General features: G+C 41.5%; 1 protein-coding gene across 8 annotated transcripts in view; it reads right to left on the reverse strand.

Moving 5' to 3' along the window:
- The window catches only part of LOC122882453 (ERC protein 2-like), a 152,254-nt gene that overhangs the window by 22,367 nt on the left and 113,898 nt on the right, over nucleotides 1–15,989 (reverse strand). For all 8 annotated transcript variants that reach the window (XM_044209833.1, XM_044209840.1, XM_044209835.1 and 5 more), the window contains one exon: nucleotides 12,620–12,685. In XM_044209833.1, the coding sequence (XP_044065768.1) occupies nucleotides 12,659–12,685 (27 nt within the window). In that variant the 3' untranslated portion in view covers nucleotides 12,620–12,658. The remainder of the gene's footprint in view (nucleotides 1–12,619; nucleotides 12,686–15,989) is intronic.

Below are 15,989 nucleotides of genomic sequence, written 5' to 3' on the forward strand. Positions count from 1 at the left end.
AGGTCTGAACGTGTGTGTGTGTGTGTGTACATGTATGTGTGTGTGAGTGGGAAATGCCAACCAGTGCTCTGTTCTCATTACAACCAGCTTAACCACTCAAGAGTGATGAGTTCAAGGATGGAGGGAGAGGTAGGAAGCCAAGGAAGAGAGAAAAAACAGTGACTAATGGCCATGACACTGAACTTCTGCCTGTGATTATGACTCTGTAGCATCACACACTAGTCACAAACACCACAAACCATTCTTTGTCTTTTTTTCTAACCTTTAATTTATCCAGGAAGTTTACTAACGTCAGAAACATCTTGCCTCACCTCCCCAGCTGTATTGTTCTACTGGAAGCTGACAAAAAGCTCAGTCATACCAAATACACTCCACAAACATTTAATTCACTTCCTCCTGTGGATTATTTCTGCCTTGTTCAAAATAGCAAAATAGCTGCACTCACCAACCTCCAGGCAATTTCAGAAAGAGAGTGAGATTGACCTTTCATTCAGGAGGTACTGATTTTTGCCTTTTCATATTTGCATAACTGCATGGTGAATGAAAACAAGCACCATCTTCATGGCTGCCAGTAAGTACAAGGATAGGGTAAATAAAAGTTTGATAAAAACATGGATCATTTTCACATTGTGGAATGCTAATGTTAGCTGGCTAGCTTGTGCTTGCAACCCTGCCCACACTATTTCCTGTCCTGCCCGCTGTTTGCCACAGCAAGCAAGTAAATTTTGCCTCGCCAGTTCTGGTCTGACCGCGGCATAATACAACCGCAGCTTTCAAATGTTGGCCACTGAGCAGTAACACTAGAGCTCAAGCAGAACGCATTTACCCAGCCAAGTCTTCCCAGCTAGACTGAGGATTCAATCAAACAACCTTAAAGTCACAAGACCCTTTCTCTAACCTTGACGCTTTTCTCTGATTATAAGTTCACAGAAACAACTGCAATATGTAAACGTATTCAAATCAAGCCCAACATCAAGTACAATAAGCTTGCAATGGTCAGACACAAACCTCAGTGACCTGACCTGATTCATAATCCTGACACCTAGAATGAGTGCACAGTAAACTGTGATGCTGTTCTGAAATCAGTAAAAGAACGACCACCCAGCAGTGGAGGTAATCCCATAGCTGCAGGGTTGAAGTCTTGCTGCGTACACACTCTGACAGACTAGGCCACTCCTGGATAGGATATTAGAGTGGAGCGAAAGTACAATGGCACCTATTGATGACTGGTGTTAGGTTTTATCCTGCCATGCTCTACTCTGCTTTTGGTGAGAAAGAATAATCAAGTAAGTCTCTCTTGCTCAGTTACCTCTCTTTCCCACCCTCTGCCAGCTGGTGTACAGTTCAACATAGTTTTAATTACAGGTGGGTGACAGCAGTGTTTTTAAAGACCAGGCTGGCTGTCACAGGAAGGTGGTTTCTCTGAGAAAAATGATACCAAAAGTTAATATCTTTGTCATATTTTTAGGCCTTATGTCTACAGCATTTAGCATTATAATTTTGAATGAATTCTTCAAAATCAAACCAGCCAGAAAGTCCCTTAATAGTCAAACAGGCTGACATAAAGCATCAGTAAAAGTCACAAGGTACATAAGAAGGCACTCGCATGATATAGATAACACAAAAATTGAGACAGCGAAAGGCTGCTATTTATAATGAATGGGACCTGGCGCTGAAGCCCGGCGCTGCACACTGAGCAGGGGGAAACACTACTACAGGGGAAAGTTGAGAAAAGCTCAACTTTACGCAAATGTCCTTCGATGCAATGAGAGCGACAACCAGGTGAGAACCAATCATACTTGTTTTGATTCACACAGAAATGGAAACACCGAGTTGCTGACTGCTCCACTGGTGGTGTGGGGGATCGCTTCCAGTGCAGATACAGGACCGCAATGCCAATCAGTCTTCATCAGCTCGGGCGTCAATGTTGTATTAAAACAGTTTCAACAACGCATACTGCAAGGTAAAAAAAGACCAAAAAAACTATTCTGTACTTGGGAAACAAACTGTGCAACAGGAAATGGCTACGTCAGAAAACAACTATTTACTTACTATGTAAATTACATGCTCAAAGCAACACACCCACAGAGCTACAGCTTCATGAGAGGCCAGAGACTGCCTACTACTTTGTATCTGCATGTGCGAATGGAAACAACTTGGTTTTTATAAAGCCCATTGTAATTGACCACTTACTGTAGCACCTAAGGTTACTGTGGGCAACCATCTCCACTTTGAGCCTTGCTGGATTGGCAGAAACACAGAGCAGCCCACTGCCGGTTCTGCTTTAGCCCATCAAACACACTTACATCAAACACACAGCCAGCGGCACTCTACAAGATATAGAGATGGAGAGACAGAAGAAAAGAAACAGAAAGAAATGGAGAGGGAGTGACAGAGATGCACTGATTCAAAGCAACCCCCCAAAATGGAAGCCTGGGGATAAACAACCAATCAGAAGAGGATCGCTGTCTAGCCCAATCAGAATGCATTCCAATGAGAATCCTCTCCAGACCCAACCAACTAACCCCCGGAGATATGCACAAAACACATATACACAACGTGACCTAGATACACAGCAGCATCTTAACTAAGGTCCTGACAATGTCTGGCCTTAGCACAACTAAAACCCAGAGAGTCTGTATTCAATCTACCCTCAGTCTAAATCCCCTCTCTCTACTGTAACTGTTCATCTCTTTGTCCGTCCTGGCAACACTAGAGCAAACAGTGCTGTTTGTATGTGAGTTTGTGTGTGTGTATGAGAGTATGTGCGCATACAAACAAGCTTGTGCTTGCCTGCTTAAAGTGTGTGTGTGTGTGTGTGCGCATGCAGATGTGTCTCTGCCAGTGTGTGTACAGGGTTGCATGAGAGTGTGTGGTTGTATAGATCCCCTCTTGGCAGCAGCAGTGTAAGCTGAGGAGGGTCTTACATGGGCTTTAATCCTGTGCTGAATGTCATCGTACAAGTGTGGCTTCTCCATGGGCCCAGATAAGAGAGAGAGGGAAAGAGAGGGAGAGTGAGTTCTACTGCACACGTGTAAGTTGTATGCATGTGAGCGTAAGTGCATACATGTATGGGAAAGACACCCTTGTGAAGTAGCCTGACCCATTGGTTTGATGACAAGGATTATAGCAGTGACATACAGTAAGCTGTGAAGGACAGACAGAGCAGCTACAGCACTAATCTGCTTGTCTGAGCTGATCTAATGACAGAGAGAGAGGCCATTCTGGCATCCAATTCCAAGGTTTCACTGGAAAACATAACCTGGTTGAAAACACATTACTCAGCCCAACAAGCTGAGTCTGTGTTGGACTAACTTTCATTCAGGCCAGTTTATACACTTTTTTCAGTGAGGGGCCCAAATGAGAAGTTTATTCTGTAGGTCTAAGACTCAGGGGCTTTAAAACATTTTACTACCCATGTCATATGCATACCCTGCAGCAATAGGCCTGTGACCCATTTTGAGATTTGAAGCCTAAGGTCAACAAGCATTATGCAGTTTTGAATAGGTCACTGATATAGAATGTCAGCAACTCTTCTTTTGAGGAAAAGAAAGCTATCATAACAAATTACACTACAAGACATCAAATATGGAGGAATGTGTTGTTGTTTTGACAAATGGCAACACAGCACATCTCGCTTTTTACAAGCTTCCTAGATGTGTACGACCTTTGGGAAAGTGTTGGGCTAGCGTGAGAAATAAAGTGCAGCCTACTGTTATACGAGGCCTAATTAGTGGTCAGCCCTTAATGTTGAGTGGCAGTCCAAAGGTTGTTGATGTTATTACAGTAACTCCGCGATAGCCCAAGTTATGAAGGATCTCCGCTGACTCTGCACTGGGATGACTTTCAGCTGAAGGAAACAGGTAAATTCCTGTTAGTTTTCCTCCTCAATTCTACGAGGAGTGTCCGATAGCAGCTCTGGCATGTCTAGAATAAGGAAAGAAAATAGTGAAATTCCTTCTGCTATTACTTATTAAAATACATTTAGTGTTATTTCTCCGCCACAGTGTTTCTGTGGGTGTCAATCTTGATCATAAATGTTTGCTTTCTATTAGGCAATTTAAGTGTATGTTTGTCTGCGTATGTGTGTGCAGTGGTGCTTGAGTTGAGGCATCACAGGGGCTGTATGTTGCAGGGTGTGACATCCTTTAAATCCTTTAAGTGAGTGGTACAATATCAAAAGTGATAAAGCGTCAGCAGGTGTGAGTCCTCTTGTTTGTGGCAACACCAACCCCCCCACCCCACCCCAATTGCTCTATCTGCCCCTGAATATCTGCCTCAGCGCAGTGGGCACGTCCATGATTGGCAGCCTAGGGGTGGGTCTATATGTTAAAAACACAGTTTGGGGAATAACACAGGACTTACCCACGACCTGAGGCTGTGTGGTAATTTTAGTGCTTTTAGTGTGTGTATGTACAGTATGTGCATGTATCTATGTGTTTGTTAAAAAGAGAGTGAGAGAGAGAGAGAGAGAGAGAGAGAGAGAGAGAGGAGCGCACAGGAAGTCTGAGGAAAATAACAGGTTTAAAGACAAAAGGCTGTGATTCTCTTTCTTCTGTTTCCAAATCCCTATACCGCCCTCCATCAGTGCCTCTTTGTAGACTCTGTTCAGACTTTCTCTTTGGGATGTAATCCGGCTTGAACAGGGGATCTGACCTCCAGATCATCCCACTGAGAGTTCTTTTATGCACAATGATTTTTCTCTCTATCTCTCAGACATGCTCGCGCGCGCACACACACACACACACACACACACACACACACACACACACACACACACACACACACACACACACACACACACAAATGCCCACAAGTGCCTCCCCCAGGTGCGAGTTTCTCCTGAGGGAAGGGCTTTTGTGTGCTGCCATCTCCGTAAGCTCACAAAACACCCTTATAATCCTGCCAATCTCACTCACTCTCTCTCTTTCTCAATCTTTCTTTTATATACACACACACACACACACGCACAGTTTTGTTTCACTATCCCCGTTGGGGAAAATCATTGACATAATGCTATCCTTAGCCCCTTACCCTAACCTTAACCATAACACAACTACATGCCTAACCTTAACCCTTAACCTATCCTAACCCTAACCTAATTGTAACCTGTACCCTAAAACCAAGACTTAGCCCTCAAAAAGCAGACCTCAATTTTTCAATGGGTTAGTGTGCATTCAGGTTAAAGTCCCCACAGGGATATAAGAACATGAAACACACACACACACACACACAGCTAGCTGCACAGTAAGCTCTTAATCAATCAATCTATCTATTTTCCAATTTTGACCTCAAAATCACACAGATCCTCCACAATGTTAAGGAATGCATTTATAATTCAATATATAATTTCTAATCTAGTCTTGGTCTCTGTCAGTAAGCAACAGAAATACTTGGATGTATTTTGTGGCAATGGCATTTGAAGAAGCGATGGAGATAACTGATAAAGAGTAAAACAGAGAGAAAAAAGGGAGGGAGAGAGGCGTGAAAAATAGCGACAGCTTGAGGTGTACTGATTTATGACTGGGCTGGCTGAGCACTGAGAGCAAACCTGAGAGGAGTTTACAGACACAGACTGAAGCACACCTGGCATGTTCAGACAGAGAGGGAAGGATGAGGTGGTTCAGTAAAAGTACTACAGCTTATAGACTTTGACAAACTTTGAATGTTTCAATAATAATTTAAAAAGTAATCACACATCCAAATTTGCATGTATATGCCCAGCCAGTCAGGATAAGCCCATTTTTGAGGGTTAGTGTTACTTGCAGCATGTTTGAGATTATGAACCTGAGCCAGTGAATTAGTAGTCATAAAGGAGAAAGCACTATAGTGTCATTTCAATTACATACTAGAGAAAGAAAAGTAAGTGCTTATTGTCTTCTGGCAGACATGTTTGTGTACTCGAACTGAAAACCCCAACAACAACGACTGGGAAAAACACTTAACCACAACATTGTAGCATAATCCTTTAAAAAAGCTAGTGAGGTCAGAGCACTCAGCAGTGTACGGTACAAAAGGAGAGAGAGGCAGCCCTGAGATCATTTGTTGAATTGGGGATGTCAACCAGACTGTATAAAATACAAATCTTCAAAAGGTACCAGGACCCGCTTGACCTAAAATTCTAAATCTTTCTTGTTATATTTTTACTCCAAATGTACCTAAAAGTCAATTCTTCACAAAACAAAACTTGAACTAACCTGCTAATAAAATGAAATCCTTAAATAATAATTAAGTAAAACTCATGGGGAATTACCAGTGATAATGTCTGGGCTCATGGCCCACTGTAGCTGCAAGAGGATGCTGACTCAGGCCACCATCAGCAGCCGTAGGACAAATCCCATTTTGGTCCCACTTGGCTGGCTTGGATGACGGTAAGGACAGGCCTCTGAATCACTACCATCATCTCAGCTCTCAAGTGGACAGCAAACCTCTTAGGGTCAGTTGAGGTTGAAGGCAGAGGTGGGGCCTATACAGTTAACTGACTGCCAAGCTCCTTAGATCTGCATGTGTTGGTTCTTGGTACTGCATGGTCTGGATGGATAAGCACTGATAAGTAGGGATTTACCTGTGATCATACAAGTAAAATGACAAAACCTAAATATTAGTATTCACTCTTGCACACATTTGTACGGTTTGCACGAGCGCTTGTGTGTGTGGCCATGTCTCGGCGTGTGTAATGAGTGTGTTGTGGGTGGGGAAAGGGAGCTTACTCAGACAAACTGCCTTACAATCCACACATCAGGTGTCTAACTCTCCTCCCCTGCATGCAATTTCAAGAAAACCACACACACAAAAAAAAAATACATGAATAAACTTGTCAGCCTCACAACATTGCCAGTCCGTCCTTCCCTCCTACCTCCTTCCCCCACCTCCTCCTCCTCTGTCTGCTGGTACTGAAGAAGCATCTCTGGGTTCTGTCTGTCTACAGCTTCATACACCAGCAGTGACAAAGCAACTCTATCAACGCTCTCTATTTGCCTACTTAAATATAATGTATAGTATAAATAGTATAAATGCAGTAAACACATATTTGAGATGATTAAGACTGAGCTCCTATATCATGCCAAAAACCACTGCATCCTGTCACAAATAGGGTTTTCTAATGCTGCAGAATGCCAAATTCCTGCCCTACTTCAGGCCCCGATAATGGGGTTTTCTTAACATATATCAACTACTGTACCGGTGAGTAAAATGTGAGCACTTTTAACATTAATATTTTGTTAGCATTCAACAACTACAGCTCCCATTAGTCTTGGACCTGTGTGCTATCTGATCTGAGAACTGTATACATAAAGACCCACAGCACCATGCACCTTTACAAGAACAGGGCATTTTGGAAAATAATTCACGTGCTGTTTCAATAGAATAGATGTGAAATAGATATAACATGCAGTGCACACAGATGTCGTTGCTCAGGTGTTGCTGAGTTATTGACTTCTCTCCACTCAGGTTCAACCCGGTGGAACAACCTTTGACCTCACAGACTGATGATCCTGACAGCTGGCTGAGGGATGGCCGCGGTCAGACGCCTCTACTGACCTCCAAGCTGTGGTTCACTGGTCACCAAAGACATACTGCACAGCACGGCTACACACATTTGTGAGGAGCTACCCACATTGCCAAACATTACCCAAATGCACACACGAGTATGCATGTACATGTATACACACGTTTATACACAATCACACATACACACACAGGTGGCACTGGCTCAATGGGCTACTAGACTACAGCCTCGACAAACTGATAATATATTGTAATTTAACAGGGGATTATCATGGCCTAAGCACAGGATTTCCATATGTTCTAGACAGTAAAATTTAAAGTCTACTTACACCTTTATATCTAACAAAAATGCTATTTAAAAACAAAAAGTGTGGAGTAATTGACAGCTTCCTATAGCAAACAAAATAGAATACTTAACTTTGACTAAATTTGTTCCAACTAATTCAATTTTCACACACAAACCTAAAACCTGTGTAGAATAATGAAATAAGCCTAAACCATTGTCTTGAAATCACTCTAGAATGTCTCGCAAATCCAATGTATTCATTAATTAACACTTACTGAGTTGTGTTGATTACATGGGACAGATATTTCTCCAGGCGACTTGTAAAAATATGTGCCATCAGTTTGCAGTAATTAATGCGTGAGGTGATGGTTGTTTACACTGGAAATTCAACCTGGCACACAGTGCAGAAAAAGTGGCAGTGCCGGCTCGACCATTTTAGATGCCGTTGGCAGACTTTTCTTTCAAAGCTAACCTTGAATTAAAACTTACCAATGATAATTAAGTAGAGCGGATATTTAAAGCATGGTATTTTGTTTACTGTTAAAAGGAATGTGAACAAGGTGACATTAAAAAGCAGACACATCTGAGCTATAAACTGTTATTATTATAATTGTAAAATTGAGGACAAAATGGAAGGTGATGTCATTTCCCACAGTCAATACTGACATATTTTTATTTTCTGATATCAATTCTATGCACTGTGAGAGTGTTTGGTTTAAAGGTTTCATTATCGACCTGAAGATAAGAGAACACAAAGCTGAAAATACTATATGTAATTTATAATATTACCCTAAAATATTCATATGGTAACATATGATTTCTTTTTTCTCTCTTTTATAGCTACTCAACAGTGAGTTTATATTTCTCTCATACAGTATATCAGGATATATAATGTGACTGTCAGTCTGCACGTCCTGTCCAGAATCTCTCCCACCCACATCAGAATCACCACACCCAGCCCAGTGTTACCGACCTTTACTACTAGTTTATCACCGAGAAACAAGAGGCCATGCAAGGCAATAAGCCACACAGAAATCTGCCAAATAGCAATAACATCACTTCAGTACTAAGGAGAGCACATGCCACGGCAGACTTTATCAATAAACACGATTTTACTCTGCAGCAACAAAAAAAATACCATCCTCACTGTCAACAATTTGACTACAGTATGGATAAAATCAGCTATGTTGCCAGTCAATCCTTTAAACTAAGATTAGTAAAACAGTTATAAATCCACCAGCCACAAATCCACCACACAAAATTATTTCTCTGTTACTGTCAGTCTCGTAAACACAGAGAAACGCACACACAAAATTTTTCTACTTACCTAGCTCTGTATGTTTCTCAGTGATGTCTAGTTAAACTCCAGGATAAAGAATTATTCAACAAACAAATACAAGTTAATGTCCAGTTTTAGAAGTCCATCATTCCCTGTTTCATACTGGCAAACCTGCCAATGACTCACTAAAAATTAGAAGAACACATGACAAGACTTGCAAAAAAGGCTTCTATGCCTTAACGTGTCTGTGCACCAGATTACCATTTTTGCAGTAGCTTAGCCCTTGTAGACTGTAGTACAGTGGAACCAACTATCTGAAAAAACAATTCCTGCCAACGCTAATTCCAAAGGAGACACAGATCTACGTGAAATACATTCTGCAACAATATAACCTACTCATTGATATCAAACTAAGCAATTTTTGAATTTTTTAATCTTTTCAGCATGTTTTGGAAATTAATTTTAAAGACTACTTCCACCAAAACTGCAAAGCAAAATGAAGGTCAGAGGACCCTGGAGTTCATTTGGGTGGTTTCTTTACACAATAACTATAAGTGCAACAACAAGAAAACACTTATAGTTTGTCCCTCAGTCAAATATGTCCACCACCTGGTATGTCTACAGGCCTGATTGAGTTTGTGTGAGGATGTGATGTGATAAAAGCAGCCACATTCTGACTTTCATAAAAGTTCAACCTTACAGAAATACAAATGTAATGAAGCCTATATGGCAAAATTTTAATTTGATTACCAAAAACAAATTTCAGACAAAACCCTCAGAAAGAAAAAAAAAAAAACTTCTATGAAAAGTTTTAAAATGTGTGTTCTTGTCAACCGAGGTCATGAGTTTCATAGGTGGTGAGGTCAGTTTTGAGGCCAGTTTTGTTAGGGAAGGCCCCACAATCAGAATCAGGCAATTGAGAAGCAAGCACAAACATTTCTGTAACACTTAACCTAAACTGTATTTCAGAATAACAAATGGGATTGAGAATCTGCTGCCCAATTTCAGTTTCCCACTGAATTTAGACTCCTTTTTCTAGACTTGCTCAAGCCACGTACACACAAGAGTGGGATACTTAACTACAGGACATACACAAATGTAGACATACAAACACTGTATTCAGTACAAACACAGCATGGGCAAATGAAAGCCATCTTCTTGACTTGTTTTAACCTGAACAAGGCCTCACTCCTTCCTGCATGCACACACACACACACACACACACACACACACACACACACACACACACACACACGTACACAAACATATTTCTGTCCCCACTTGGAAAGCCTCTCAGCTTCTTTTCGCTTCATTCAGTACAAATAACTTCACGGTGGGATAAAAGCATAATGTTTCCAGAAAACCTCTTCCCCCCACTTTGCTTCACTCTTTTGGCCCCATGTTCTCCTTCACTTTTTCCTCCAACCCCCTTCTCTTGTGCTCTCTGTCCAAAAGGACATTCTTATTTCATTAGAGGGGGGTCTGGGAGGCCAAGAGGGTAAACAAAACCTCTGTAATCAACAGCAGGACATACACAACCACAATGAGCCAATCAGAGCCCAGTGTCCTTTTAGACAGAACCATAGCTAACCAATACAAATCCACACCTGGATGCTCAGAACCTGCCAACTTAAACTCAGCACTTAGGTTTGTGTGGAATTTAAAATGTAGCCTAGCACTGGGAGTCAAGGTTATCCATAAGAAACACCAATCAAAGCTAGCATGCATGCCTGCAGAGACACCGATACACACACATATCCCTGGCTATTTGTCTATCGGTGCTGTCATCTCTGTTTGCTCATATTAGGGAGGGCTCACTCAGGGACAGGATATGGGGATTAGGTCTGGCCTTATTGCGCTGTAGCTACACACCGCTAAATGGCTCCCATCTGTTCTCACATAGAGGATGGCTAATACACGTTAGCTGCACTCGCATTGCGCACTGCCAGAATAACAGCAGTGGATAGATGAGCAGCACTGATATCGCTAGCCACAACACTACTCTGTGCTAAAGGCTAATGTGCCTGGCTTATTCTATTAGATTGGGATAAGAAGCACTAATACACACATACATACACACACGTGCATACACACACCATCATGATATCTGATTGGAGATACCGAAGCAGTAGGCTAGTCACGGATCCAACTGAAGGTTTACCTTGAAGGAATATACGTTAGATCAGGGCAAGCTGAAATCTGGGGAGAGGTGGAAAGAACAGGAGTGATGGAAAAAGATGGAGAGATGGAAAGAGAGGGAGAAAGGGGGCAGTGTGGTCTGTTTCATTATGGTGAATCCTGACACTGCTGCATTCTCAGCACACATGGACTGGATTATAGGCTATGTGGGCTGCTCCGGCACTGTATAGCTCAGCAACGCTCTCTTGCACACACACATACACACACACACTTGCAAATGCGCACACAAACATCATGGCTAAACACAGCTAAAGCTTTGCACTGCAGGAAGACAAACCATTTGCTCACACACAAACTATAGGACTCTTAATCCCAAAAGCAGCACTAGGGCAAAGTGCACAACTACTAAGTCATTGAGGTTAGAGACAGAATCTGTTTGTGATGGTCCACCTGTGGATTACTGGGGGAAAAGAATGAGATGCACTGGAAACTATGAGTATACCATGCTGCCTGGGTTTCTCTCTCGTTCCCACATAAATATATAAGCACCCTTCCCCTTTCCCTCTCTTTCCCCATCTCTATCTCTTGTCTGTCACATGTACATTTGTAAATCTCTCTTTTTCTCTGTCTCTCTTTGTCTTATATACACATGTATTAGCTCCAAGCAAACCATAACCCTCCCTGCACAGACCTCTTTCCGCACGTCTGTGTTCAAAGGCATCCTGAGTCTCTGGGGGGCTTCAATATAAAACCCCCAAAACAGGAATTATCCTTTATGACTCTGCATTCTTCATTTTATGCTTTTTCAGCTTGCAGCCTTAAAAAAAGGCTTCATGACTGTTCTGTGTTGTATTGTAATTAACTACCCCACACACTGGCACACAACAGGGTGGGGTAATACGGTAAAACTTTACTACGACTAAAAAAGTGGGGCACGGAGAGACAGACTTGTCCATCTCTGGTTTTTCTCACTGTGTCGTTTTTATCACCTATGGGCCCTAGTACGCTCTCTTTAGGCTGCTGGGTGTGTATATGTCTAATACCACACAGTTACCTATATAGCCACAGAGTGCACACACAGCACGCGGCACAACCAACATATGAGCACTTCACAGAAAGGCAGCCATAAACCTCTGAATAAACTGAGGCTCTTTAGTCGACTGAAATTCATAAGCAATGGGAAAAGGAGCCGGGTTCTATTACACTCTCTTCTGTCACAGTTGGGTAATGCTGTGGTTATTGTGGTACCATCAATGTTCCCAGCTAATGGTTACTCAAGCCCACTGGGGAAGCCTATTGTGTAGAAGATCATTAAAATATCTGGAGCAGATATACTGTACTACACAAGGAGTATATTAACTCTAAAATTAGTAGAAACATTTAACAATAGCCGTGCAGTAGAAACTCACTGTGGACAAATGGATTCAGGGTAACCATGGTGATGTTCATCATGCCCAAATTCCCTCTTCATCATCCTGTGAGAAAAACATGGGAAAAAAAATCATCATTGTCATTATCCATCCATTAATCATCAGTTTACATGATACTTTATGCCAAGAGTCTCCAAAAACTGCATGTATGTGGCAAAAATTGGCTTCCTTTTCGACCAAACTACTTACTGTACAAACTCTGGCCCAGTGATTATGTCTTTACAAGTAGAGTCTCATTGCCTAACCTTATGGTCCTCCTAACCCCCTGTGGCTCTTAATCAAAACAATCATGTGCATGTTCCTCTTTCAGAAAAGCTGTGTATGATATCATGAAATGCTTTCCTCAGTGTGATTGTTAGGAACTAATAACTAAACACACAAGGGGTTTCCTTGGGGCTGAAACTGTGCAGGCAAGAGCCCTGCTAACAGGAAGGCTAATTCACTCAGACACTAACATTACAATGGTTAGCATGAGCTGGCAGCTCATTATAGCCAAGCCCTTGCCTGCATAATGCTAAACTAGGCTCCGGCAAAGCAGAGTCTATGCTAACGCTACACAAGAACGAAAAACACAAGGGCCTTGGCTGCAGTCCACAGTGGCTTTGGTTGAACTGAGTGGTTGTGACAGGCTCAGTAAACTCAGTAGGCTACACCTAAGCAGCTAAGCTATAGATATAATGGCCTTTCAATGGAACATGCTCGATGCTAAATGCTAACATGCAGTGAATGGCTGTGACAGGCCCTGTAAACAGAGCCAGACCTATAACCACTCATGCTGCCAGGTTAAATACACACACACGCACACACAAACACATACACACAGAGACACAAACAGACCAAATACCATGTGCTACTTCTCATAAACCTGAAGCAGGCAGCATGTTAAGGCTTACAAAAAAAGAACAACAATCCAAAAGAAAAGGTTGTATAATTCTGTCTCTGATAAACACTTTATGGCTGTGTTGTATTTCCTTCCCGAGGCTGCTGCCAAGTATCTGGCAGTGGTGCTGGCATGGCTAAATGAGAACAACATGAACACAACATGACCGTCAAACTGCACACACTCCATGCTGAGACACAGACCTGAAGTGCATCTTAAGAGGATAAACCCACTTCCTGTGCTTGTCTCCTCTGATTAGATTTCACCTGTCCTCAGACTGAGTCCGTCACAAATTAAGTAGAGGACAGAGAGTATAGTTAGAGGATTGGGATGGACCCACTAACTGTAGCAATGATCTTTGAATGACATGCGGTTTGGCTCCTTGGAAAACCTTGAAGTGTGTTCTTGTGTTTATGTGTCCACTATTCCAGTGCATGCAATTGTGCTTACGTGTCTTAAATGCGCCAGTTTGGTGTGCATGCAATGTGTATGTGTTTGTGTTTGAGCAAATGCAAATCCAAAAAAAATAAAAAAAAAATAAAAAAATATATATGCATGTGTGGTCACTGTTATGTTATTCGTGGCACTAGCTGTATCTTGGAAAGGCATTGTGGTCTCCAGGGTGAGCGTGCAGACCCTCTTCATCATCATTATCATTATCATCATCAATCATCCTTCGAGTGGCGTTCCTGGACCCGGCAATGCACTGAACCACTGGCCTGGCCACACTTGGATATTACAAATGAAATGGGAAAGATGGAGGGAGAGAAGGAACTGAAGGAAAGAATGAAAGAGACGGGAGGCATGGAGAGAAAGAATGTAGGTAGGAAGAAAATACACCAGGAGGAAAAGTGATGTTAAAGAAGTAAAAGAAAAGACAGTAGAGGTATGATTACAAAAAATGGGTGGCAAAAGTATAGTAAAAAGAGGAGAAGAGGTAATGTAATAGAAATAAGAGCAGAGATAGACCATCGTGAAAAACAAATCAATAACATTTGAAAGAGGGAGATTAAAGGAGATGTGTTTGTCCTGTGTTTGGAGGGAAAACAGTCAGTGACATCCGGACTGTGTGACCTGCCATCACCCATCAGCAGTGCACACACACACACACACACACACACACACACACACACACACACACACACACACACACACACACACCCAAATCAGTTTGGCTGTAGCTTGTTGACAGATCAGCATGTTGACATCTTGATACACATCTTTGATTTGGACATTTTGTTCCTATACAATGTGTCAGAGGACTTAGCTAAATCTATGCAATTTGCAAATTTACACATTTGTAGGCATTGTCTTTTATCTAAACTACTTTTAATGTATTTGTATTTTTGACCCCTTTTAAAACCTATTCAACTTTCATTTCCCCCCACATGTTGCATACAAAGTGTGAGCCATTACAGTTCCCTTTCATAGAAATAAAAATCAACTTTAATAGAAAGTATATTTCAGCCATTCGGCCCAGATTTATGAGTTATTTTGTTATTCCCCACATTCTTAACAAGATTTCCCAGCAACCCTAATAATACTTTCTTCGCTAGTATTTTTCAGTCCAACTTGAAAAGTTGAAATATCATTTGCAAAGAGCTACTGTTTCATATGTCAAACACTATAAACACTGCTGCATAGCCATAAAACAGTGCTGGATAGCCATATTGAAGGAAAGATATTTATAAGTGCAAAGTAAAGGAGAGTAATGTGTGATACTAAAAAGTGACCCCCTGCAGCTCACAGTTTAATATGAAGCCTACTGTGGTTGCAAGTATTCTGCAATACAATAGAACAATGCAGAAACTTGATAGCTTTATAATATTATTTAAGCAAGTCAGATGAAAAACATAACATAACATAGCCTAATAACTACACAGCTAGAATTTAAAAGTGGTCCTTGTGGGATTACAGGGTGGTTTCAAGGCTTAAGTTGTGTTCCATATCATTCGTTTCCCCACTCTAAACGTCCATATACTAATGCATATGCCGCAAAAATCTTCAAAATTAGATGTAGATTCATTCTATAGTTGAAAAGGATGCAAATGTTCAAGTAAAAATATACCCTACTGTAATATATAACTCAAGTGTGTCTGAGATTCTAAGTGAAAAGCGAGCATATGGATGTCAATCAACCCCAGACCCTCACATTCTTTTAGGAATCAAAAATAGAGTCTTTCCACAGGCATAAAAGGCTAAAATAATATTAAAACCAGCTACCCTGTCCTCTTACATATTGCAGAGGTATATGTGGGGTGATGCATGGATATGCTTGTATGGATGTACATGTGTTGGGGAGGTATTAAGGACAGGGGATCCCCAGTGCATGTTTAACTCCAATTTAGACAGCCGTTTCAGAAACATTTATAAAGTCTAGAAACATGTAATAATGCATATCAAATAGAACAGATGTGGGAATTTAGACTCAGGTGGAAATCCCCAGGTATTCGTCGTAAACCTCCAAAC

Source organism: Siniperca chuatsi, linkage group LG10 (assembly GCF_020085105.1).
Source record: "Siniperca chuatsi isolate FFG_IHB_CAS linkage group LG10, ASM2008510v1, whole genome shotgun sequence".
In the NCBI taxonomy this organism is placed as follows: domain Eukaryota; kingdom Metazoa; phylum Chordata; class Actinopteri; order Centrarchiformes; family Sinipercidae; genus Siniperca; species Siniperca chuatsi.